The sequence below is a fragment of the Nannospalax galili genome, unplaced genomic scaffold, assembly GCF_000622305.1.
Source record: "Nannospalax galili isolate Female #2095 unplaced genomic scaffold, S.galili_v1.0 scaffold78, whole genome shotgun sequence".
NCBI lineage: Eukaryota > Metazoa > Chordata > Mammalia > Rodentia > Spalacidae > Nannospalax > Nannospalax galili.
In genome coordinates this window covers 5,417,932-5,443,167 of record NW_008343387.1, presented here as the reverse complement: position 1 = coordinate 5,443,167, position 25,236 = coordinate 5,417,932, and the positions used below count along the sequence as shown (strand labels likewise).

General features: G+C 40.4%; 1 protein-coding gene across 2 annotated transcripts in view; it reads left to right on the top strand.

The window, feature by feature from the left end:
• Positions 1-25,236, top strand: part of Faxc (failed axon connections homolog, metaxin like GST domain containing) — a 78,835-nt gene that overhangs the window by 21,935 nt on the left and 31,664 nt on the right. For both annotated transcript variants that reach the window (XM_008839617.2, XM_008839618.3), the window contains 2 exons: positions 6,962-7,158; positions 18,262-18,485. In XM_008839617.2, the coding sequence (XP_008837839.1) occupies positions 6,962-7,158; positions 18,262-18,485 (421 nt within the window). The remainder of the gene's footprint in view (positions 1-6,961; positions 7,159-18,261; positions 18,486-25,236) is intronic.

The window sequence follows — 25,236 nt, the reverse complement described above, 5'->3', positions numbered from 1 at the left end:
ATTCATCATTCAGGAGTGTGTTGTTTAATCACCATGAGTTCATGTAGTTACTAGGGTTTCTTCCAGTGTTGATTTTAAGCTTTATTGTGTTGTGGTCTGATAGAACGTATGGAATTATTTCAATTTTTTATTTATTTATTTTTTTGTTGAGGCTAGTTTTGTGCCCCAGTATTTGGTTGATTTTGGAGAAAGTTCCATGGGGCATTGAATAGAAAGCATATTTTTTGGTGCTTGAGTGGAATATTCCATAGATGTCTGTTAGGTCCATTTGATGTATGGCATTGTTTAGTTCAGATGTCTCTCTGTTTATTCTTTGTCTTGTTCACTTGTCTAATGGAGACAGTGGAGTATTGAAGTCCCTTACTGTTAGTGAGTTGGGCTTAATATTTGTCTTAAAGTCCTGTAATACTGTTCTTATGAAGTTGGGTGCATCAGAGTTTGGTGCATATATGTTCATGATTGTAATATCTTCTTGGTCAATTGTTCCTTTGATCAAAATGAAGTGAGCCTCTTTATCTCTTCCGATTAGTTTTAGTTTGTATATTTTGTCAGATATTAGAATTGCAACTCCTGCTTTTTTCTTAGTACTATTTGCTTGGAATACTTATTTCCATCCTTTCACCTTAAGATAGTGTCTGTCCTTGAAAGTGAGATGAGTTTCTTGCAGACAACAAAAAGATGGATTTTGACTTTTTAAATATATTTTATTTATTATTTTTGTTATTTTATGTGTATGAGTGTATTGACTGCATGCATATGAGTGCACCTGTGTTGTGCAATGCCACAGAGGTCAGAAGAGCTCTTTGGATTCCCCTGGAACTGGAGTTGATGGTTTGGAACTTCTGTGTGGGTGCTGGGAATTGAACCTGGGTCCTCTGCAAGAGCAGTCATTGCTCTTAACCTCTGAGCTATGTCTCCAGACCCGGATTTTGACTCTTAACCCATTCAACTAGCCTGTGTCTTTTGAGTGGGGAGTTCGGTCCATTGATATTTAAAGCTATTATTGAAAGATGTATATTGATTCCTGTGATTTTCATTTCTGTTTGCATTCTTGGTCTAACTGTGCAGTTCCACAGTTCCACAATGAAGTTCCACCTTTATTTAGTTTCTTTCTCTTACCCCTTGGGTATAGTCATTCCTTTCTTCAGCTCTTTGTATTGCTTCAAGAATTCTCTAAAGGGGTGATTTTGTGGACCTGAATTCTTTCAGCCCATTTATGTCACGGAAGATTTTTTCTTTCCCCTTTAACTATAATAGTCATCTTTGCTGGGTAAAGTATTCTGGATTGGCATCTATAGTCATTTAGAACTGGGAGTACTTCGGTCCAGGCTCTTCTGGCTTTATAATTTGCACTGAAAAGTCAGCTGTAATTCTGATGGGTTTTCCTTCATATGTGACTTCTTGTTTTTCTTTCGCAGCTTTCAGTATTCTCTCTTTGTTCTGTATGTTTAATGTTTTTACTATGATATGCAGTTGGGAGTTTCTTTTCTGGTCCTGTCTATTTGGTGTCCTACATGCTTCTTGTATTTGCATGGGCATGTCTTTCTTTAACCTGGGGAAATTTTCTTCTACAGTCCTGTTGGAAGATATGGTCCATACCATTATCCTGAAATTTTTCTCCTTCCTCTATGCCTATGATGCATAAAATTTGGTCTTTTCATGGTGTCACACATTTCTTGCATAGTCCATTTCATTGGTTTCTTAAATATTTTATAATCTTTGCTTGAGAAGTCCAATTTGTTAACTTTATCCTCAAGTCTTTATATTCTGTTTTCTATTTCATTCATTCTATCAGTGAGGCTTTCTCCTGCCATTTATAATTGGCTTAAAGAATGCTTCACTTCCTTCTTCATTTCAGCCTGAGTATTCTTCAATATCTCAAACTCTTTCATGAATTTTCTCAGAAGTTTATCCCTACCTTCTTTCAGTTCTTTGATTTCTTTTTTGTGTGTTCTTTAAATTCATGAATTCTTTTATCATGCTTATAATGTTCTTTAGAATTCTGTGCCCTCAGTTATCTCTAGGGGGTTCTCATTGTATACCTCCTCTATAGGACTGTTGGTGCTTGGTGGGGACATATTATTTGAGTTTTTCTTGTTTTTATTTTTTCGTTGTGACTTTGGCATGTGGATTTCTTTCGTTGTTTCTGATTCTTGTGTGAGACTCAAGCCTTCCTTTGTTGAGTTTAGGTCTGGCTGTTTATATATTTGATGTGCCTTTGTTGTTTTCTTATTGGGTATGAAAAGCTGGTTTGTCTAGATTTCAGGTTCTCCCTTTTGGTTTTTATATTGGAGGTGCCTAATGGCTTTATTCCAGCTGCTCATGAGTTCACATAGAGGCCCAAGTCTGATGAGGGTCAGATGCTCTCGAACTTCTTACTTCTGGGTCCTTCTAGTTAGCAGGCACAGTACAATTTGGGAGGCTTTCTGAGTGGAGTAGGATTCAGGCTCTCTCAGGCAGTCAGGGAAGGAGGCTAGTCTCAGGAATCCCAGGCAAGTTGGGGTTGGGGACAGCCAGGAAAGAAAGCTGGTCTCAGGTGTGTAATGGCAAGTTGAGGGTGGGGGCAGGCTGTGAAAGCGCTAGGAAACTAGACTGAAGAATTGGGTTGGTCTGGGTGCAAGGGGATCACAATGCAGTGGGCCATGAGGGTCATCCAGAGGTCTGGGGTGCCAACAGCAGAAGCAGGCCTGTGCCCATGCCCATGTCTAGAAGGAGACCCAGATGTCCATTGTTTTGATTTTTGACACAAGGTCTTACTATATAGTCTAGACTGACCTTGAACTATGTAACCCAAACTGGCCTCAGACTTGTAGTGATCTTCCTGCCTCAACCTCCTGAGTGGAGGGATTATAGGCATAGCTACCATGCCTGGTTACTGTTTGATGATTTTGAGTTGAAGAATACTTGCCTCTTCTTTTTCTTTAACTTAAAAAAAAATTATTGAGAATTTCATACATGCATATAAGGTGATTTGATCAAATCCATGCCCACTCCCTCCCCTCCAACTCTTCCCATATCTCCCCATCACTTTTTCCTGAACAACTTTGTGTCCTTTTTTTCCGAAACCAACTAGCATTTTCGTTTAGAATGCTTATAGAATCAATTTCCCCTCTCTATATTTTCTTTCTTTCTTTCTTTCTTTCTTTCTTTCTTTCTTTCTTTCTTTCTTTCTTTCTTTCTTCTTTTTTAATGGAGCTTTTTGCTACTCTGACATTCCCTCCTCTGATGAGGTAACCCTAAAATTTTTTAGGGATTAGATAAGAGCTGCCAAATGCTTTTGACATTTCTGGCCTTTGGAACAGAGTATGTTGCTAAGAGACCCAAGGACATTTTGATTTTTAGCCAAGAAGCTTGCTATTTTTCTATGAGGCCTTTTTACACTAACTGCCCAACCAGTTAGTTTTTACACTAACTTCCTCCCTCCTATTCTTATCCACCACCCCCTGAAGAGGTTACCCAAATTGCTGATAGAGAATCAGGACACAGACCTCTCTGGCTTCTTTTGTGCTGAACAGGGATGTAGGGTTAGGCAACTGGGGTACCTCATCAGTGGGTCTATCTAAAGGACTCCCAAATTGCCTAACTCTTAACTGTAGAGAGAAAAGAAAATCCTTGACTGGTGCCTAGGAGATGTGAAGGAAAATTAAAGGCAAGAGTAGTTAGTATTAAAAGTTCTAGACAGGGAACCAGAAAAATGTCAAAACAGGGCAAATTTCAAATGTTCATATCAGAGGCCATTGGAATTTCTTGACGAGAGCTTCCAAAAGCACCCCTCCATTTGGTTCCACCTCATTTTTGTTTTGCCTGTCAAGGCTGCACTCGAGAGTATGGACTCAGGGTTTGTTTTCATTGCCTCTTCTTTTTATTGTAAAGAGTTCCTTCTAGCTGGTCATGGTGGCTCTTGCCTTTAATCCCAGCACTTGGGAGGCAGAGGAAGTGGATCTCTGTGCGTTCAAGGCCAACGTGCTCCTGGTCTACATAGGGAGACCCTGTCTCAAGAAGACCAAAAAAGAAAAAAGAAAAAAAGGCATCTTCTCTTTTAGGGCTTGATCCAAATGGTGCCTAAATTTTAACTTGGTTTTTCTTGGAAGGAGGGTGGATAGATGTTTGCTTTTAGAGTAGGGGTGGCATATCAGGCCTGTGAGAAGAATTTCTAAGTTTTTACACAGTTGAGAAAAAAGTCAAAAAAAAAAAATGTTTCACGAAGTTCATATTTCAGTGTCCTGGCTTTTTATTGGAACCAGCCAAACTCACTGCTGTGTCACCTGTGCCTGCTCTTCTGCTCCAGCTACAATGCTGATTTGTTGCAATAGAGACAGTGTAGCCTGCCTGCAGTATTTACTACCTGGCTTTCTGGTTTTGGTCTTTTTGAGACAGGCTCTCCCTGGAGCCCCAGCTAGTCTGGAACTTTTTATAGAAAGATTTGCTGATCTCTACTATAGTAAAACATTTAGAGATAAGCAGGATTGTATTAAAATTTTTATACAAAATTTCTTTAGAAAAACAGCCCACAAATGTATTGAGATAAAATTGACATGGAACAGATTGCACAGATTTCAAGTATACAATTTGATAAGTTTTGATGTAAGTGCTTATGAAGTCAGGAGTGAAAGTATCAACCAGATGTGGTGGGATATACCTTCAAGTCTAGTACTTAATGGGTGGAGGCAGGAGGATCAAGAATTCAAAGCCAGCCTCACCTATACGGTGTGTTCAAGGCTAGCCTACACTGCATGAGATCACTCTGTCTCCAAACAAAACAGTGAAAGGGTCCATTTTCTTTTGAAATGTCCATGTGCTTCTTTGAAACTCCTTGCTCTTACTTTCTTCCCATCCCACGTTGTCCTCAACCACTACTGATGGACCTTCTGTCACTAGACATTACGTTTTCTAGAATTGTCTAAAACTGAACTTACAGTGTACTTCTTCTGTATGTGTAGTATATATGTGTGTACATGTTTATGTGTACATGAAAATATGCATGCAAGACCATATACACGTGTGTACATATGGAAACCAGGTGCTAATGTGGGGTGTCTTCCTCTATTGCTCTCCTTATTTTTTGAGACAGGTCTCTCACAACTCTGGAGGTCATAGTTTTTGTTAGGTTTACTGGACAGCAAGCCCCAGCAATCTGCCAATCTCTACCTCCCCAGCACTGGGATTACAGAGATGCACGGTGCCACTCTTAACTTTTTATGTGGGTGCTGGGGATTGCACCCAGGTCTTCAGGCTTGCAGAGCAAGTATGTCACTGACAGAACTATCTTTCCAGCCCTATGTAGGCCTTTTTTATCTGACTAATTTTACTCAGCAAAATTACTTTGTGATTTATCCATGTTATCTGTCATGTAAGTAGTACATTTCCTTTTTTTTTTGAGTAGTATTGCATTGTATGAACATATTAGATTTGCTTATTCATTACCTTTGAATGGGGATTTTCTGATCATTGAAAACTTTCTATGAACTTTTGTGTACAAGTCTTTGCTTGGATGCATGCTTTCTCGACTCTTAAGTAAATGTTTTAGGAGTGAAATGACTTGATTAGAAGAAAATTGTAATTTCTGACCTAAGAAACTGTCAGAAGGTTTCAAAGTTGTTGAACATCTAACACTCCACAAGCATATTTTAGAGTACCAGTTCTCCCATAGGGACCAACATTTGCCATTATTCCAGAGTGTCTGGACTTCTATTTGTATGAAGGATAAGGAAGAGTTTGTAATAATCAGATTAATGTAGGTTATGTAGTCTGCAAAGAAGTAGATTAATCTTTGGGGTCTAAGTGACCTATATTTATTGAGAAAATTGACTAAAGACATAAAATTCTCCAGCATGTCACTGTAATTGTAAACATAAATTGTATAACCTGATACACCCAGCTTTCTCTGGGATCATGGTTCTCATGGACACTGTAAGCTTCTTACATATTTGCCAATGAAAGGGGAGCTTGCCCAAACACAGATTCTCTGTACCATCCTTAGGACTCTGAACCAGAGGTCTGGGCTGAAGCCCAAAACCCCAAGTTTCTTTTAAGAGACACTGTAGTTGAGTCTGTTGTATACTCTTTTTATACTTCAGTGTTATAATTTGAGGGACAATTTGCTTATAGTGTAGTGGTAGTAAGTACAATTCAGATACAACATAATGATTTCAAGTGAGTTCTTTGGTTTACTAAGTTGATATAATCTTCCTCATGTTTTATTTTGGTTTTAAAAAAATATTTTAAAAATTAATAAATTATATATTATATCTATAGCATACATATATAATATAATATAATATAATATAATATAATGTGTGTATTTGAGACAGGGTCTTCCTGTAGCCCTAGCTGGCCTGGAACTTGCTATGTAGACCAGGCTGGCCTTGAACTTACAGAGATCTGCCTGCTTCTGCCTCCCTAGTTTTGGAATCAAAAGTGTGTGCCACCATGCCTGGCTTTTATTTATTTATTTTTTTATGTATATGAGTGTATTGTCTGCATGTATGTAAGTCCACCCATGTTGTGCAATGCCCACAGAGGTAAGAAGAGGGCTCTGGACCTGGCTGCCATGTGGGTGTTGGGGACTGAACCTGGGTTATCTGTCAGAGCAGCCAGTACTCTTAACCTCTGAGCTATCACTCCCTTTTTGCCATTTTTGAATAGTTTACATGTTATAGCTAGATTTGCCCATTTCAAATCCATCCCTTACCCCACCTCTAGCTTCATAGTCATTCTCCACCCCCCATTCCAGATAACCTGAGTCCTCAGGATGGAATCTATGGGAATAAATTGCTACTATAAGGTTAAATTAAAAGCTTTTTCTTTTCCATCCAGAGTAACCATTTACTGTCTTAAAGAGTCATGTGCTGAGTTCATTCTCTTAAATAGTATATAAGGTTGGGATGTTTATTTCTGCTAATCATAGAGTGAAATTTATATACAATTTGCTTTTTTCTTTTAAAAAATATATTCTATTTAGAACTATTTTGGTGGAAAACTCTCTGCTCAAGGGAAAATGCCTTGGATTGAATATAATAATGAAAAAGTTTCTGGCACAGAATTCATAATTGACTTTCTGGAAGAGAAACTTGGAGTGAACTTAAACAAAAACCTTGGCCCTCATGAGAGAGCTGTGTCTCGCGCTGTGACCAAGATGGTGGAAGAGCACTTCTACTGGTGAGTCCCCTGCGGGTGTGTCCCTGTGTGTTCCCACTCAGCGCAAGTTTTCTTTCAATTTTCAGGCAGTCCACCTACCTTCTCAAAAATTTTCTGTTAAGAGCTTGGGAGTCTGACCGACTTAAGGCCAGGCTTTGCCTGCTGTCTCTGGGTATCTAGACCAGAATTCCATGGGCATTCCTGAAGAGGTCCAGTTACTAAGAAGCTTTGGCCATATAACTCTGTCACAGCACTTGACACTGCCATTTTAGCAGAAAAGCAGCAATTGACAATAAGCCTGGCAGTACATGAGCACAACAGTGTTCTAGTAACACTCATCATGTACACTGAACTTGAGTTTCATCTGTTATAACATGATCTTCCTTTGAACTTTCTCCAATCATTTACACATGCAAACCCTTCACAGCCTGTGTACTGCAGCTGGCTGGTCTTTGATCAGATGAGGGCTCTAGTTCAGTTGTTGGGGCTCATCACAAAGGGCTGAATGAAAAATACATGAGACACAGAGGAGGAGGGAATATAAGAGGCAGATTCCTCTGTGGAATAAATTACATGTTTGTGAAATCATGTCACTTTCCCTTACATACATTTCTGTGTTCCAGAAATAAAGCACAGTTTCTTTGCCATGACTGCTGGATTCCTAGTTCTCTCCCAAGTTTGAAGCATCACACAGTTGTATTGACCAATTGCTTTGTTCTGCTTGTGGTCATCAGAGCAGCATGTGAATTAGTCAGGTTTGGCTCTTCTTGCTTTGCAATCTCACGTGTCTTGTGGACTTTTCCCCCTGTACACCAATTTTCTGGCATTTGTGTCCCTTTATATATCCCCTTAGGTGACAGAAAGTTTCTCTCCAATTTCTGCAACTATTACCTTGTCTCGAATATTTGATTAAGAGTCATTAAGCCCACTTTCTTGACATTGTTATTTCCTGTCCAGATGCTGGTCCAGGAGCTTTTACTAACCGCTTCCTCCCACCAATTTGCCTTTTGTGGGGCTGAGTGTGGGTTTCTTCCTCCTTGGCTCATTATTTCCTCCATTTTTCCCCTTTCCAAGTGAAAACCAGACTGCTCTTTTCTCTGAGATTTTAAGTGCCCCTCTGTTTTCCTCTTCCTACTTTTGGTTCCTATTGTTTATCCTTAGCTGATTACTGCTTTATTCCTCTTTCCAATCACTGTAGAGGTGAAGGAGGACTGAGCAAGGAAATGCCTTGTGGTAGAGTACAGACTGATTAGTGTGGAAGATATCAGACTTGAAGGTGCTTGAGTCTTTTCCATATAATGCTGATGGAGTTCCTGGGGCTCTTCTGAGTGCAGGAGCCACAGTAGGGACCAAGATGCATGAATGCACAACACTTCTGACTTCTGGGAAAAGACTTGTGGGAAGGAGTTCATCTCGCTTGTTTACCTGGCCACAAACCCAGTTTTGCAGTGATGGAGGATAGCAAAGAGCCTGCCTAGGACTACACTGATATACCACCTTTTTAAAAAAATATTTTATTTATTATTTTTATTTTATGTGTATGCGTGTATTGCCTGCGTGTAGGTAAGTGCACCTGTGTCATGCAGTGCCCATGGAGGACAGAAGAGGCTGTCCGATCCCCTGGAACTGGAGTTATGGATAGTTGTTAGTTGCCGTGTGGGTCCTGGGATTCGAACCCGGGTCTTCTGTAAGAACAACCAGTGTTCTTAGCCACTGAACCATCTCTCCAGCCCCTGACATACCATCTTTTAACAGTGTTCTACAAAGCAAAACCTCATGTGAGAGATGGGAGAGCTATCACACTGACAGTGTCTGGAAAGCTGCAGAAACTGTTTTCTTTGGTACTTTAGCTGCAACTTTTAGATTCTTATAGTAACTCAGAAAACATATACTCTGGTTTAAAAGTTTGGATTCAGCAAAATTCCCAACTCTCATATGCCAGGCTATTTGCTCTGTGCATTGTTTTCTATAACTTTGCTCTTTTAGAAGTTCATGGATGCCCTCCCCATCCTCTTTCTTTACTAGCCCTCAGCTAATACTGGAGGTAGGACAGGGCAGGTGTAGATATGAGGGGGAGGGGGAGGGAGAGTTGGCAGTAGTAAGGTCATTAACTTCCAAGTGCTTTATCTACTGGGTCAGCACTATTTCTCTAATTTGGGGGCATTTTGAAATGCAATGAATTTTTTTTTTTTTTTTTTTTGGTATTTTTGGTATTTTTGAGACAGGGTCTCCCTGTAGCCCCAGGTGGCCTGGAACTCCACTAAGTAGACCAGACTGGCTTAGCTTTGAATTTATAGAGATCTGCCTGCCTCTGCCTAAAGGCACCACCACACCTGGCTGCAGTGAATTTTCATGTCTAGTAGCCAACGGACAGCAAATCTTTGTCTGTTCTGTTTCTTTTCCTCCCTTTTCTCCCCAAAGTCTTAAGATCCTCCTCCCTCAGCCTCCAGATACCTGAGATTATAAGCACGTGCCTCTGTGATGGCTCCTTTCTGCTTAAGGCTCCCAAGCCTTTAGCTAAAGTCTTGATTTGGGGAGACCCTGAAGTGGATTCCCCCAGGGAGCTTTACATCCCATGGAGAGATGAATCTCTATTCTCACAGAAAAATGCCTAAGGCCTGAATCCCTGGACTCTTCCCTCAGGCTCTTCTGCCCTTCCACTCTTCTGATCTCAGGGATCAGAATGGAAGCCAGACCCGCATGGGGAACTGATTTCAATATATGGGAAAATAACAGAAGTTTCTGTGAGATCTACTTATAGTCTAACAATCACTGAGCACATAGGCTGTGACTAGAGTTACAGAAGTGAGAGAGGAAAGTCAATAAATGCACAATGCTTGACTCAATTTTTTGATGATCTGGTTTTTAGATGTATTTTATTTTGACCTTAAAGTTAAAAAATACTCAGGTATAATTTTCTGAAAAGCAAAGGCAGTAGAAGCTGGCATTATCACCTAACATGTTATAATTTTAAGCTCTGTTTTAGGTCCAGTCAAGTAAGTGCACTCAGCTATAAAATGGTTTTTCCTGCATTTGAAATCTATATAACTATGTCCCACTTGCATTATAAAGCTGTCACTGAAGATGAATTAGACTGGTTTCTCTTCTTGCTTTTGTTCTACTGAGTGCTTAAGTTAGAGCCAATGCTTGGAAACTGGTATAAGAGGATGTCTTAGATAGGGAATCAAAGGACTGAAATGAAATTGATTTTTGTGACATTGTAGTGCCTTCAGTGAGACATACTGCCCCCTTGTGGAAATTTCCTTGTGGAAATTCTTCCAAAGCTTCAGGGTGCACCAGGGCACCAACATTTTCACAGCTGCAAACCTGCTTGAGTTGTCCTTAGCTTTCTAATTTTTGAGCTTCAGTTTTTGGAGGTGCTGATATTGAACACAGGGCCTCAGGCATGCTAGAAAAGCTCCTTTTACCAAGTCATATCCCCAGCCTAAGCTTGGCTTCTGATGTAGTTTCAGTGACTGAGGGAGGTGGGAGGCTTTCATAAAGTGCTTACAGAAGAAGATGTGTGAAACCCAGAACACCACCCTTGACTGAAGCCTCACTGATGTGCTCCACTTTTCATTCTCCCCTCCAGCTTTACTTGCAATGAGAGCCCCTGTTTAGAACCTTGGTGAAACTGGGTGATAATTGCACAAATATGTCATAAAACCAGAATATAAGTAAAAGACAGCAAGGATATGGTCCCACATGGAGAAGAACATTCTTATGAATTGAAAGGCTGTTCTGAGATTCAGCAGTTTGTCATGGTTTATATAGGCTTCTATGTATTACTATTCATTTATGGCTTGGGCATGACTTCATATTAGGTTATGGTGAAAGATATTTTCATTAAGATATCAAGGATCAAAGACTCGGAGTATAGTTCAGAGGTTGAGTGCCTTGCATGCATGAGCTATTGAGTTTGATTCAGTACTGAAAACAAAACAAAACAAACCAGGAATCAACATTTCTTGTCCTGCTCCTGTCCTCCTCTCTCCCCCTTCCCCCTTTTTTTTTGTTTCATATGAGACAGGATCTTGTTTTGTAGTCCAGGCTGACCTTAAACTCATAACTCTCCTGCCTCAGCTTCCTAGGTTCTGGGATTACAGGCATGCACAATGATGCCTGGTCTTTGGCCTGTTTTTTGATTTCCTTTAGAAATGTTTGAGCAAGTTCTAAATCTTTAAAATTTCTTTGACTCCATTTTGCAGGGGGATCAGATGCATTAGTTGTGATAAGGAAAATGAGTCTCAACCTCCTGAAATACATTTTCACATGATAAATTACTTTAATTGCTTGGTCTAGCCTGCTTTCCCAGTTAGCACTTCCTGCTAACTGTAGTTAATAATTCATGATTTCTTGGGCTTCTTCCCAGCAGAGTGGAGCCGTGAATACCCGAGAAAAAGAGTATCAGCCCTTTCTTCCTCCTTAGGCACTTTGCTGTCAACTCTTCTAAGTACATGTCATCCCTTGGAACTACCATGGAGCCATTGTTTACTGTCTTCTTTCAGCTTCTCCAACTCTCTCCCAACAATGACAGGGGAAGGGCTTGAGGTCTCCCTCCAGCCTGAAAGCCATCTGAGGGTAGGGACATGGTGCCTGGATACTTGTAGTGATTGATTTTATTGCTAAAGAATTAATTATTGATTGAATGAAAAGGGACTTTGCACTGGGCCAACGTGGCTCCATGGTTAGACACTTGCTGGAGAGAGATGAGGAGTGTTAGAGTATGTGGTATTATGACAAACCCTAGGAACAACTGGAGCAGCTGGTGAAGGAGTTGATGGTAGGGAAGACTGAGATGTCCAGGCAGAGGAGGCAGTGTCTATAAAAGTTTATAATGAAGAAGGAGGTGTTTAAGAAGTGTCTTAATTCATTTAGGCTGTCATAACAGAATAACAGACTAGGTAGCTTAGGAAAGAGTCCATGTTTTCTATTTGTGGGGACTAGTAAGCCCAAGGTGAAGGTATTGGCAGATTCAGTGTTTAATGAGGGCCAGTTTTTTGTTCTATAGGCAGTCATCGTACTGTAACCTCATATGACAGAAAGGGCAAGGAAACTCTATGAAGTTTCCTTTTATAAGGGCAGCAATCTCATTCTTAAGGGTTCTGTCTTTATGCCTTAATTACTTGCTAATGGCCCTGCTTCTTAATACCATCATTTTGGGGGATTGGGTATAAATATAGGAAATTTAGAGTCATGAACATTCGGTCTGTAGTGGGGAGTCCATGAGTTCTGCCTGGCTATTGTGTAGGGTTCATGGGAGCCTGTGCTGAGAAATCGAGACTGAGAAGGGCCAGACTACAGAGAGGTTGCAGGGGTGTCCAACCTTCTGACGTTACAATATGATATTGTCATGTATAAACATGTTGGACTACTTTATAGCCATCCTGAGATACATTGTGGCCTGTGGGCAGTAAGTTGGACATGTCTGTGTGGGAGTCATGAAAAAATCTCCTGGGATTTTTTGAAGAATGATTCCTAGGATTCTGGCATGGGTGAGGAAAAGCAGGTTTGAAAAGAGCAAAGGTGGTGAGCCCAGTTTTGGAAATGTGGTTTGCATTTCCTGAAGCTTATCCCTTTGGGACTCATGGGTATTAGGACAGAAATCTGGGCTGGATATATATCTGAGAGTTACTTTGAACAGGGGTATGAATTAGAGTACCTCATGACTGTGGATTAAGTAGGTAGGAAGATAGAAGAAAAAAGAAATAGATAAAACTCTTCAGAACATGTGAGAGGCGGTGGGAAAAGCAGCAGAGGTGTAGCTGAGGGAGAGCTCCAAGAGAGAGGCTACTCGTGCCAGATTCTGTAGATTCGTGAAAGCCAAATGTAGTAAGAAGGTGCATTTGGATGTGCAGCAAGCTGCTATTATTGACTTGGATGAGATTGGTTTGGATGGAGTAATGGGCTAGAAGCTCTCACTATTTCTGGAATCCTGGTTGAGAGGTGTATCCTTGCTAGTAGTGATATGGAAGCATGCACAACATGATGTCCTCCACCTGCCAATGGCTGAGATAAGACTCTGTAATCCACCCATTCTTTTGCTTGACATTTAAAGTTAATACTCTGCTGTGCTTGACCCCTAAAGAGCTATTGGTTACAGAAAGTAAAAGAGAAGAAAAGAAATCAAGAGCAGAACAAGCGGAGCTGGAGAAATAGCTCAGTCACTAAAGTAACTGCAAAGCCTTAAAATATGAAGACTTGAGTTTGTTCCCCAGAACCTGTGTAAAAAACAGACAGCATTAGAGCTGGAGAGATAGTTCTGTGGTAAAGAGTGCTTATTGGTCTTCCAGACAACTGGCATTCAGTTCCCAGCACTCACGTTGGACAGCTCACAAATTGCCTAGAACTCCAGCTACAGAGGATCTAATGCCCTCTTCTGGCCTCTGTGAGCAACTTTGCACATGAGGTGTTAATTCACATAAAACATACAGACAGACAGGCACACACAGACACATACAGACGCACACACACACACACACACACACACACACACACACACACACACCATGATTGAAAAAAAAAAAAGGTGCACACTTGTAATTCTAGTGCTGGGAAGGTGAACATAGGATCTCTGGGGCTTTGCTAGGCAGCCAGCCTAGCCTTACTTGGCAATTTCCAGGTCAAACAGACCTGTCTCAAAAAAAAAGTAAGCAAAACCTGAGGAATGATACCTGAGGTTGTCTTCTAGCCACCCGTCCCCCTCCCCACATGCACATGTGCTCATGGGCACCCATACAACATGTACTCTTTGATATCACAAACACAGGAGGACACACACACACACACACACACACACACACACACACACACACAAAAGCAGGAAAGAGGAGAGTGGAAGAGCAGTTTACAATTCTACTTCTAGCTACAAAATTCTGAATGAACTTTTCTTTTTCTGTGCCCTGTGTTCACACTGCTACTGCCGTGTAATGTAACACTAAGCAAGAAGTGCCATATAGTTTGGGGTTGAATCAAGAGTCATTTATTAGCTGGCAGTGAGAGAGGAGGCTAATTTTGAAAGGAAATCTCAACCTCAACAAGAAGCAGGACAGGGTTTATAAAGCTTAAAACCATAATTATATCATGCCAGGGGCAAAGCCAATAGCCATAGTTACATTAGATCATCATAGTTACACCAGACCAGGGGCAGGTCAGTTAACAAAGAGATTTTCGGTTAACAAAATGTTTTGGTTAGAAAAAGCAAGTTTCTCAGGATTAGAGAGACAATGGGCTCCATGGAGATGCAGCTATAGCTGGGTAAGAGGATGTGGTACCTGGCTAGTTGGGAGTTTCCTAGTATTGTAGAAACAATGTACCCCCTGAAACTCCAAGTGTGGCCATCATGGATGACTGGCTCTGTTTGGCTGACTGCAGTTACAGTAGTGGGTGGGGGACAGCTAAGCGGAAAGACAGGGTGAAGCAAAAATCAGCTAGAACAAAATGGAGCCAACTTTATCATTTCAGTGCAAATCTTACACCTTTGAAAAGATGAGATCTTTTTACCACTGAACTGTATGGCACAGAATAGTTGCCTCTCCTACCACCTGTTATTCTCTACCCATTATTGTGTCCTCACCTTGTGCACATTTCCACAATCATATTTCCTGCTCTAGAGAGGCAACAAATCATCAGACAAGAACGCTGAATATCTCTGTAGGCCATCCTTTATAGTCCCTCATTCTCTCCATTGAAGAGATAATGTCCCTGCTTTTCTGCGTGTCCTTTCCAGCCTGGCTTCTAATTTCTTAACTTGCCCTGGAACCATAGTTCTCCTAACATCATCCTCATTCTAGAAGGCTCTTAGATGATCCCATTTTCCCTCACACCTTTAAAACTGCCATTAATATGTCCCTGCCCACCAGTTCTCCATGCAGAGTCCAAGCTTGTCTCCTGGGTTCTCTCTGCTGTCTAAATGCCTTCACTTGGTGGGTCTTTGGAACCTTCAAACACAACTGGTTAACTCATCTTTTACTCCCCAAATCTATTCCACCTTGTGTGATCTAGAGTTCATTAGTGAAATTGTCCACTCAAACCCTTAGCCTGGGAGAGAACCCTCACTCTCTCTTATATCCATTGGTCACTGCATTCTTTTTCTCTCTCAGTAGTCTCATGCATTTCCTGCTGAATACCCCTCTGTCACTGCCTGATCAGTTCATCATTTCTTGTCTCACTCTGGTCTTCTAACCAGCCCTCCTACCAGGATCACCACAAGTCTGATTACATTTCTTATTTGATTCAAAGTTTCCAGTACTTGACCTTTACTTTTGGAATTAAGGTGATTCAGCCAGACTTTAGGCCTGTCTGGTCCTTGGCATCATTGAGCTTCTGGTCTTAAAAGCTTTCTCACAAGAATCCTGAAGCCTGACTGGACTTCTTGTGGGTCCAGGCAACCAATGTCTTCATACAAGCTCTGTCTGGTGAGCTTCTGCCCATCCTATAGTTATGCAGAGGATAAAACTTGTGTAACTGATCTACACAAATTTTTTTTTTTCTTTTCTTGGACTGGAGAGATGGCTCAGCAGTTGGGAACAATGGCTGCTCTTGCAGAGGACCTGGGTTTGATTCCCAGCACCCATAAGGCTGCTGACAACCACCTGCAACTCCAGTTCCAGGGGAATATGATGACTTTTTCTGACCTCCTCAGGCATTGCATGACATGGGTGCACCTACATGCAGGCAATACACTCATACAACTAAAATTAAAAGTGTTTTTAAATTTATTTTCTTTTCTTACCAGTTTGCCATCTTGGAGCCATATGTCCCTCATTTTTGTGCTTTAGGACCTCCTATGTGCCATTCTTACTTGCTTACTCTCAGTTTAGGATAATTTTTTACTTAGATCATCAACTTCCCAAATGATCAAAGGTTATGTAACCATTTTTATTGTGAATTTGGAGAAAGTATAATTAGAATCAAAGTGTGAATTCTAATGGCATGTGAAAATCACCACCTCATAAAAGGGAGTGCATAGAATGGTATGTAGTTTTTGTGTTTATGTGGAATTTGGTGGAATCAATGTGAGATATTGCCTCAAAAGGCACATCAAATGCACTGACTGTGCACACTAATTAGACACTGCTATGCTGTGCTTTCTTCCATTTGCTGCAAAATCCATTTCTTGACTCTGCAATGCTTTATTTTGAGAGACTTAGAAAAAAGAGAAACAGAGCTTTTAAAAGAAGTTTATAGGGAGTCTTTTAAAAAGGTAATAAAGATGGGGCTGGAGAGATGGCTCAGCAGTTAAGAACACAGGCTGTTCTTGTAGAAGACCCAGGTTTGATTCCCAGCACCCACATGGCAACTAACAACTGTCTGTAACTCCAGTTCCGGGGGATCCAACCTTCTTCTGTCTTCCGTGGGGATTACACGACATGGGTGTGCTTACACACATACAGGCAATACACACAAACACATAAAATAAAAATAATAGATAAAAAAAGGGGGTTATAAAGAGCCAGGCGTGGTGGTGCAAGCCTTTAATCCCAGCACTCAGGAGGCAGAGGCAGAGGAGGTGGATCTTTGTGAGATCAAGGCTAGCCTGGTCTACATAATGAGTTCCAGGCCAGCTAGGGCTGCAGGGAGACCCTGTCTCTTTAGTGCTTTTCAGTAAAACATCAGGAATGTAAAAAAAAAAAAAAAAAACTTTAGAGAAATCTATTTCTTTCATACCTTTATTTTTTAGTGGAGAGGGCCCTAATAGAACAGAACTACATTAGAGAGCAAAAATTTCAGGGCCTTTTATTTTTTTGGTGTTGCTAGAGAAGAATGAAGAATGTCGGGGCCTGAATTATGCTGGCAAGCCCTGTCCCACTAAGATACCCCCAGCTCTCTCTTTCTTCATACACTATAAAATAGCACTTCCTTATAGCTATAATCTATTATTATTCTTGTTTTCTCTAAAAATACTTTTTACCTTTCTGATTTTTTTTGAGGTGATCATTACCACTATATCAACCTGAGGGACAAGGATCCAACCTACATCAGGGGTGGGATAGCCATCAGAACGTTTTTTCGTTATGAAATAAAACTAAAATATTTCATGCGTATGAAATATGCTACAAAAACACCCTTAAAATTGTACAAATTTCGGAATCAAAGTCAGTAAAAGTTTAGGATTATGGTTGGAAAGATGGCTCAGCCATTAGGAGCACTGGCTACTCTTCCAGAGGTCCTGGGTTTGGGTCTCAGCACCTACACATGGTGCCACCTAGACATGGCAGTTTGAGTCCCAGCACCTACACATGGAGTTACTGTATGTAACTCCAGTTCCAGGGGATCCAATACCATCTTCTGTCTTCCACTGTGTTTTCATGACACAGGTTCACTTACATGCATGCAGGCAAAATGCTCATAAATATAAAATAAAAAATAAATAAATCATTTTTAAAAAGTGTAGGCATTGCAGCCAGCAGGATGCTTGACTATCCATGTTGTATAGGAGCACTAGATGGGTGAGTTTTCCACAAATGCCACAGGAAGGGAAAAGTTATTCTACCAAGTTTCTTTGGTGAATACTTCAGAATCATTTAGAACAGACTGAAAGAGTTGATTTTCAGGAGAGCCAGTCATTTACATATATACAGCATATAATTTATAATAAAACACAGACAGGTATACTTTCCCCCAGTCCTTTGTCCAAAAGCCTTTCTTTTTTAAAACCTCTTTTATGTCATCAAATACAAAATACATGCAAGTATACCAAACAGGTATGTGCAGCTTGATTAGCACAAAGCACCTGCGTATGGAGCCATCCTTATGTTTGAGAAGGGAACGATGCCTTCACCAAATTTGCTGCTGCCACTGCTGTATGCCCCATAGTACTCATCATTCTGGCTAAAAGACTACAATGGTGATGCAAAAGAGACATGGGAAGCATGACCGTGAGAGGTCAGGGAGGAGTCTGCGGGCAGGTGCTGGAAAGGAACACAGGGCACTGCCATTTCTCTCAAAGCTTCTTGTAGGTATCACTTAGAGCTGTTGCAATAATATCTGCCACATGAGTTAAACGTTGTGATTATTTGGTTCCCCTAAGAGAGTACTAAATTCTTAACGACTCTTTTGAAGGTGACTACAGAGCTACACGTCTCTGATGCACAGTAGTAACTTGTTTCCACACAATTCCAGGACGTTAGCTTATTGCCAGTGGGTGGACAATCTCAATGAGACCCGGAAGATGCTGTCTCTTAGTGGTGGTGGTCCCTTCAATAACCTGCTCAGGTGGGTCGTGTGCCACATAACAAAAGGAATTGTGAAGCGCGAGATGCACGGCCACGGCATTGGCCGCTTCTCAGAGGAAGAGATTTACATGCTGATGGAGAAGGACATGCGGTCTTTAGCAGGGCTCTTGGGTAATGTACAATCCCTTCTATATTTTATGTCCTTACTTTTGCATGACAAATAGAGCACTGCTGGTTTGCTAACTTAACTTTGTTGGGGTTTTGCTCCCATGTGTAGGCTGCAGTCCTACCATGTAACCAAGTTAATGGTTAACCAAATTAACCAAGTTAATTTTAAAGAATATGGTCTACAGAATTTCTGATATTTGTCTATTCTTTGTGTGGCAAGCGAGGCCCAACATGCGTTTGTGTAGTGAGCTTCAGCATCTCAGCCTTACTGAGGGTGATGCTGGCATTTCTGAATGTGGTGAGAAAGGTTATTTTGAGCAAAGAAGATCTTCTACTTATAAACATGTCAGGCTTTTTATGAACACATCTGCTCAGAGGCTTGACTATGCCCATTGACAGCAAGTAAAATTTGACAGGCTTGACAGCAGCCAACTTTTGACCTGTTCTCTCTCTGTGAGACTACTTGTCATTTCCTTATTCATTCCATTTTGGTTCATATCCTTAGCCTTCTTCCTGGCATGTTTTAACCCTAATTTTGTATCTATCACACATCATGGATTTAATTGTGTTTGGAAGTCCCTCAAAGAGAGGCACGGAGTCATGTATGTCTATGGGCTGGTGAGGATGAAAGTACTCTTGCTCATGTGGCTGGCTGCAGGTGGCCGGGGCTGCTGTGGTTCTACACTGGGCTGAGCGACTCTTGGCTATGACAGTTCACAAGCAGACTGTTCTAACTGAGGACCCAGACGTGAAGCAATTAGTGCTCATGGGACCAAGCCCTCAATATGACTGCTGTTTTATTTTCAGAAGGTGGTTGTGTTCACTGGACCTCTGTTGGTGGCAATGATTTCTGGATGTATCCCCATCCCCATCCTAGAGAATGCTAGGTTCCTTGCCTCCATGAAGAAAAGAGTGTAGAGATTGTTTTGTTGAAACTTACCTGGTGCCCTGGGAGTTGGAGGTAGTGCTAGGTACAGCTTGTCTCTGAAGAATCATCTCCTTCGATTAATCCTTATTGTTCCATAGTCCAGATACTTGCTATACCTGGAATCCTCCCTTGAACCCCAGTCTCTGAGTGACAGATCCTGGCATCATATCCATATTTTGGTGTTTTTCTCTAGGGGATATAGTCTGTGGACCCTTGGCCTCAGATGGCTGGGTCCTCATCTGAACTATTTCTTCCTTAATAGTGGCTATATCTGTTTTCAGCCTTCTTGTCTTCCTCACTAGCTCATGCTATTGGGAACCCTAGAAAACAAGGAGTTGAATCCTTAGAATTATTATGGGAGAGATAATGCCAGTAAAAGCCCATTTATTTATTATTTATTATTTATTTTAACAATTTAACAAGAGCTGAGTGATTATCACCTTACAGGAGTGTTTCTGGTTGAGAGAAGTAGGGAGCAGGCTATAGCAGTAATAATGACTGACACTTTTTTTCTTATCATTTAATGACTTGACCAATGCTTTTGTCCTAATTTTCGAGAGATGGGAGGAAAATGAATCACTGATAGGCAGGTGGAAACCTGGCCAGTGCAGTAGTTCGCCCTTATATTGTGGCGCATTTGCTATAGTTTCAGGTATCTGTGGTCAGAATCAGAAGTCCCATTTAATATTTGTAAGTTTTAAGTTGGATATTGTTCTGAGTACTCTGATGAAATCTCTTGCCTTTCTGCCTTGTCTAGCCCAGTTCATGAGTCCTGTCTTTGTCTACCATTTCTGTACTACATCCAGTGCTTACTGCCCATCAGTCACCCAGGAGTACTCTTAGTTATCATATTGACTGTTGTGAGGTGTCATAGTGCTTGTGTTCAATTAACCCTTATTTCATTTAATAATGGCCGTAAAGCACAAGACTGGTAATGCAGGTGTGGTCATGAAGCAAGCAGGAAATAATACAGAATGGAAATAAGATTTGTAAAACTACGTCTGGTGTTAGCAAAGATATTCCAAGCTGTGGCCATTAGGTTTGAGATTAAAGTAAGAAAAGAAGATGGAATCCGGGACAGAGTTAGATAATACCACCAATGTGACAGATGATGAAACTGAGGTATACAAGGGTTGAATGATTCACCAACAATCACACAATCAATAAGAAGTAAGCCAGGAAATCACATCCAGGTTGTCAGGTTAGAGACATTATTTCTAGCATGACTACCCCATATTTCCTTATGAATTGTGCTTTAAAGTGAAGTTTTATTATGTCAAGATGACATTTTTAGAACATTCCCTAAAACAGCCAGAACTTTAACTGACGAGTTAAGAAGTGGTCTCTAAAGTCATGTTTAAATATGTTTTATTAGCTGGCTCCAGGAAGTAGACTACAAAATTATTTCTGGTTGTCTAGGAATGGAGCTCTGTGATAGAACACCTGCCCAACAAGTGCACAGCCCTGGGTTCCATCCCCAGAACTGCAAACAAGTCAAAACAACAAAACAATACCAATATATGTGTGTTGCTAGGTGTGGTGGTGCTTTAATCCCAGCACTTGAGTTCAAGGCCAGCCTGGTCTACATAGTGAGTTCCAGGCTACCTGGAGCTACAGGGAGACCAAATAGAAAGATGGAACAAAACAAACAAAAATTTGTGTGTTTGTAAGTTAAGGTTGTACCCTTCATTAGGAGACATACTTTTAAGAGCCTGCTCCTGAAAAAGCCAAGCGATAAATATGATTTATAAATGCAACTGAGAAAAGCAGATTTACTGAAAGCATTACTTGACTAATGAAAAACGCATTGTACTTTTTCTTTTGGCCAGTGGGAAGTGTTTTCCTTTTGGCTGGTGTGAATCATTTACTGCTTCCTGTCACCCTCCTAAACTTATGCAATTACAATGTGCTACAGGTTTTCAAGATGGTTTTATTTTGCAGTTGGATAAAAGAATCACATGATTTTTATTTCTCTAGTACACAGATACTTGGCTGGCTACTTTAAGTTCACAGTTAAGTCATATATAGATTACTATTCTCATAGAATAACATACTTAAACATTTGTGATTATTAATAGAGTTTTATTTATTTATTTATTTATTTATTTATTTATTTATTTATTTATATCTTAAATACTATTTTGTTTCTTTTTAAAAGCACTTGGGAGGCAGAGGCAGGCAGATCTCTGTGAATTCAAGGCCAGCCTTGTCTACACAATGAGTTCCAGGACAGCTGGGGCTACAGGGAGACCCTGTCTCAAAAAGACCAAAAAAAATTTTTATTTATTATTTTTATTTTATGTGTATGAGTGTATTGACTGCATGCACGTGAGTGCACCTGTCTTGTGCAATGCCACAGAGGTCAGAAGAGGGCTTTGGATTCCCCTGGAACTGGAGTTAAGGACGGTTCGGAGCCTCCATGTGGGTGCTGGGAATCGAACCCAGGTCCTCTGCAAGAGCAGTCAGTGCTCTTAACTGCTGAGCCATCTCTCCAGCCCCCTGAATTTATTTATTTTATGTGTATAAGTGTTTTGCCTGCATGTATGTAAATGGACCCATGTCCTGTAATTCCCAAAGAGGCCAGAAGAGGACATCAGATCCCCTGGAACTGGAGTTAAGGATGGTTGTTAACCACCATGTGGCCTTGAACTCCTGATCCTCTTGTCTCTGACTTTTAAGTGCTGGGATTACTGGCTTGCATCATTGTGACTGGCTTAAATTATGAATGCATTTAAGGGATGGGGCCAGAAATAATAATGGGCTCTAATGCCTTTTGAGCCCCTTTTCCACGGCTAGCATACACAGTAGGAGAATGTATTTATAAACATGGAAACCCAGACAGCAGGGAATTTCCTTTGACTTAGGACTGTATGATCAATGACACATACATTGAACAGCAGGCTGGGTTTTTTGTGAAGGGCCCAAGTTGGTGATGAACAAGTTTGTCATAACTCTGAGATTCCAGGGCTGCCATGGGAAGGAAATATTGTTGGCAAACGTTTATAAAGTCTCACAATTGTGAGGAGTGCCAAAGAGGGCCATTTTCAAGGGAAATGACTGTGGGCAGGATATGGTTGTTTTGGAAGTCTTCTTTGAAGGGTGACATTTAAATGAATGTTGAAAGATGAGCTAGAGTCAGGTAGGCTGGCATGTGTATGGGGGGGGGGAAGAAGGGGGCTGGGATGGTGAGTTGAATGACATGGGGTAGAGAAGTAACATAGTATATAAAGGCCCAAGAATCAAATGCAGCTGTGAGCTTACACAGCATGAAAAGGTGGCCAATGTGCTCAGAAACTTTATGAGAACAGAAGGGTGTTAGGAGGCAGAGGTGTGCAGGAGGCTTTGAGTGGACAGGTTTTATATATATCACATAAATAATTTTGTGCTTCTTTTGTGAGAGCAAAGGAGACCATGAGAGGTTTAAAGTAGGGAGGCAAGAGCCAATGAGATGGCTTGGCAGGAAAAGGTGCCCTGTATACATTTACATCATGTGCCCACACGGTGCATAGAAAAATAGAATGTCATAAATTTTTTAAAAAATTAAATAGGGAGGTGACCTGACCCTCTTTACATTTAGTTTAGTGGACTGTGTGTGTGTGTGACTAGTCATTTGACATGTTTGTGGAAGATGAGGTAGTGATGAAAGATAAGGAATAACCATGAGAAGAACTAGCTGTTCACAGAGCTAGGAAGTATTGGAGGAGGGAAGATCATGGATTTCAGGTGTGGACATGCTGAGTTTGAGGTAGACACCTGAGCAGAGACTCATAAGAGCAGAGACAAATAAGTTCAAAAAATTATATTAAAAGATTGTCGCTGGGTGTGGTGGCGCACGCTTTTAATCCCAGCACTTGGGAGGCAGAGGCAGGTGGATTTCTGTGAGTTCAAGGCCAGCCTGGTCTACATAGTGAGTTCCAGGACAGCTGGGGCTACAGGGAGACCCTGTCTCAAAAAGACAAAAAAAAAAAAAAAAAGATTGTCTAACTATTTGGAACAAAATAAATGCAATTCTGACTTCATGTCACACACTTAGATAAAGTGATGGGTGATGTGGTTCTTGGTCGCATACATGCTTATAGAATGATCATTGCTTAAGAGTGCTGAGCTGAGCTTTGTGCATCAATTTCAGAAGGGTGAAAAGCAGTGGTTTGAGGTGGGTAAGAGCTTCAGGCAGGTAAAAGTTGCTTTTAAGTGCACAAATTTAAGTGGCTGCAGGGACAAAATCATTCAACTCATAATTTCATTTCAGGTAAGTTGACCTGAACTCCAAAGGAGGCAGTGCTGTTGCAAGAAAGCATATTTATCTCTTTAACTAACAGTCAATTTTTTAATTTATTATTATTTTTTAATTTTATGTGTATGAGTGTATTACCTGCATGTATGTGAGTACACCCGTGTCATGCAATGCTGCGGAGGTCAGAAGAGAGCGTCTGATTCCCCTGGAACTGGAGTTAAGGACAGTTCGTAGCTGCCATATGGGTGCTGGGAATTGAACCTGGGCCCTCTGTAAGAGCAGTCAGTGCTCTTAACCACTGAGCTATCTCTCCAGCCCCCAAAATAACAGTCAAATTAACTATTTTGTACATTAATTTTGTATCAGTTATGCAAAATTATTAATTAGGTGCCATGCTAAGTTTGTGGGACATAACGTACTATAAGAATGATCACCACTCTCAAGAAGCTTATGATCGGTGTTGTAATTTATAAACAGTGTTTTAAGATGTGAAGATTTTCTATCTGATCTTAAAACTCCTTCTGTAATCTTTTAGAAACATGAGAATAGGACAATGCCAGAAGATAGAGATAGGCAATGGCTTCTACCTATGAAAGGGAAGGGAGAGGAGATTCTGATAATGAAATAAAATCTTCAGATGAGTTACTAAGATGTTTAGCTTTCACAAAGTACTACCACTGATTCAAAATAAATAATCCATGCCAAAAATAATGACTACATCTGCTTGGCTTGTTCACTGGGTAGACTGTCTCTACATTACTTGAAACTGGTTGATACCATCTCGTCTTACATTCTTGTGAGCAAGAGAATGTTCTCTACCAAAGGAAAAAAAAAACAAAACTGAAAACCTCTGGCTCTGATTGAGGTGGGTGCCTGGCTAGTTGAACAAGGTATTAGTTATCTCACAGAGTGAGTGATATAGCCCAGTGACAGCTGTCTAGGAACAAAGCTCTCATGTTCAGTACTTTTCTCTCATGACCTGTTAGAACAACTGTTTTTTTTTTCCTTTTTACTTTTTTTCACACGAATATGATGATAAAGTCAAAATCAAGGTAACTCAATGACAATTATTTAGGAATATTAATATTTTATATAAACAGTAAATTCAGTGTACTAGGTTATGAAAAACAATGATAATGTACAGTGGTGGCTACATGGATATTTGTCTTTAAAATTTGAATATATATATTTTGGCATATATTTTTTAAATAACTGAAAAATATGACAGAAATTGATGAAGTTAAAGCATGAGTTCTTTTTCTGAGCAGGAGAAAGTTTGGCATTTCTTTTTTCTTTAAGACTCTATTTAAAAACAGCATCTCATCTCTATTAAGATATCAAGTATAAAACTCATACAGTTTGGGTCAAATTACTGAAAAGCTATTTTTAGCAAGATTTCATGCTTCCTACATTGCTTGTTCTTTTAAAAATAAACCTCCTTTCTATTATGTACTATTTCAATTTCTTCGAAGAAATTTAGTTTAGAAAGAGTGAGTTACTCTAGCATTTATCTTGATTTTCCTTTTAAAAATATTTTCCTCATAAAATCTATTTACAACACAGAGTTGTGAGAGACAGGTGATAAAAGAATA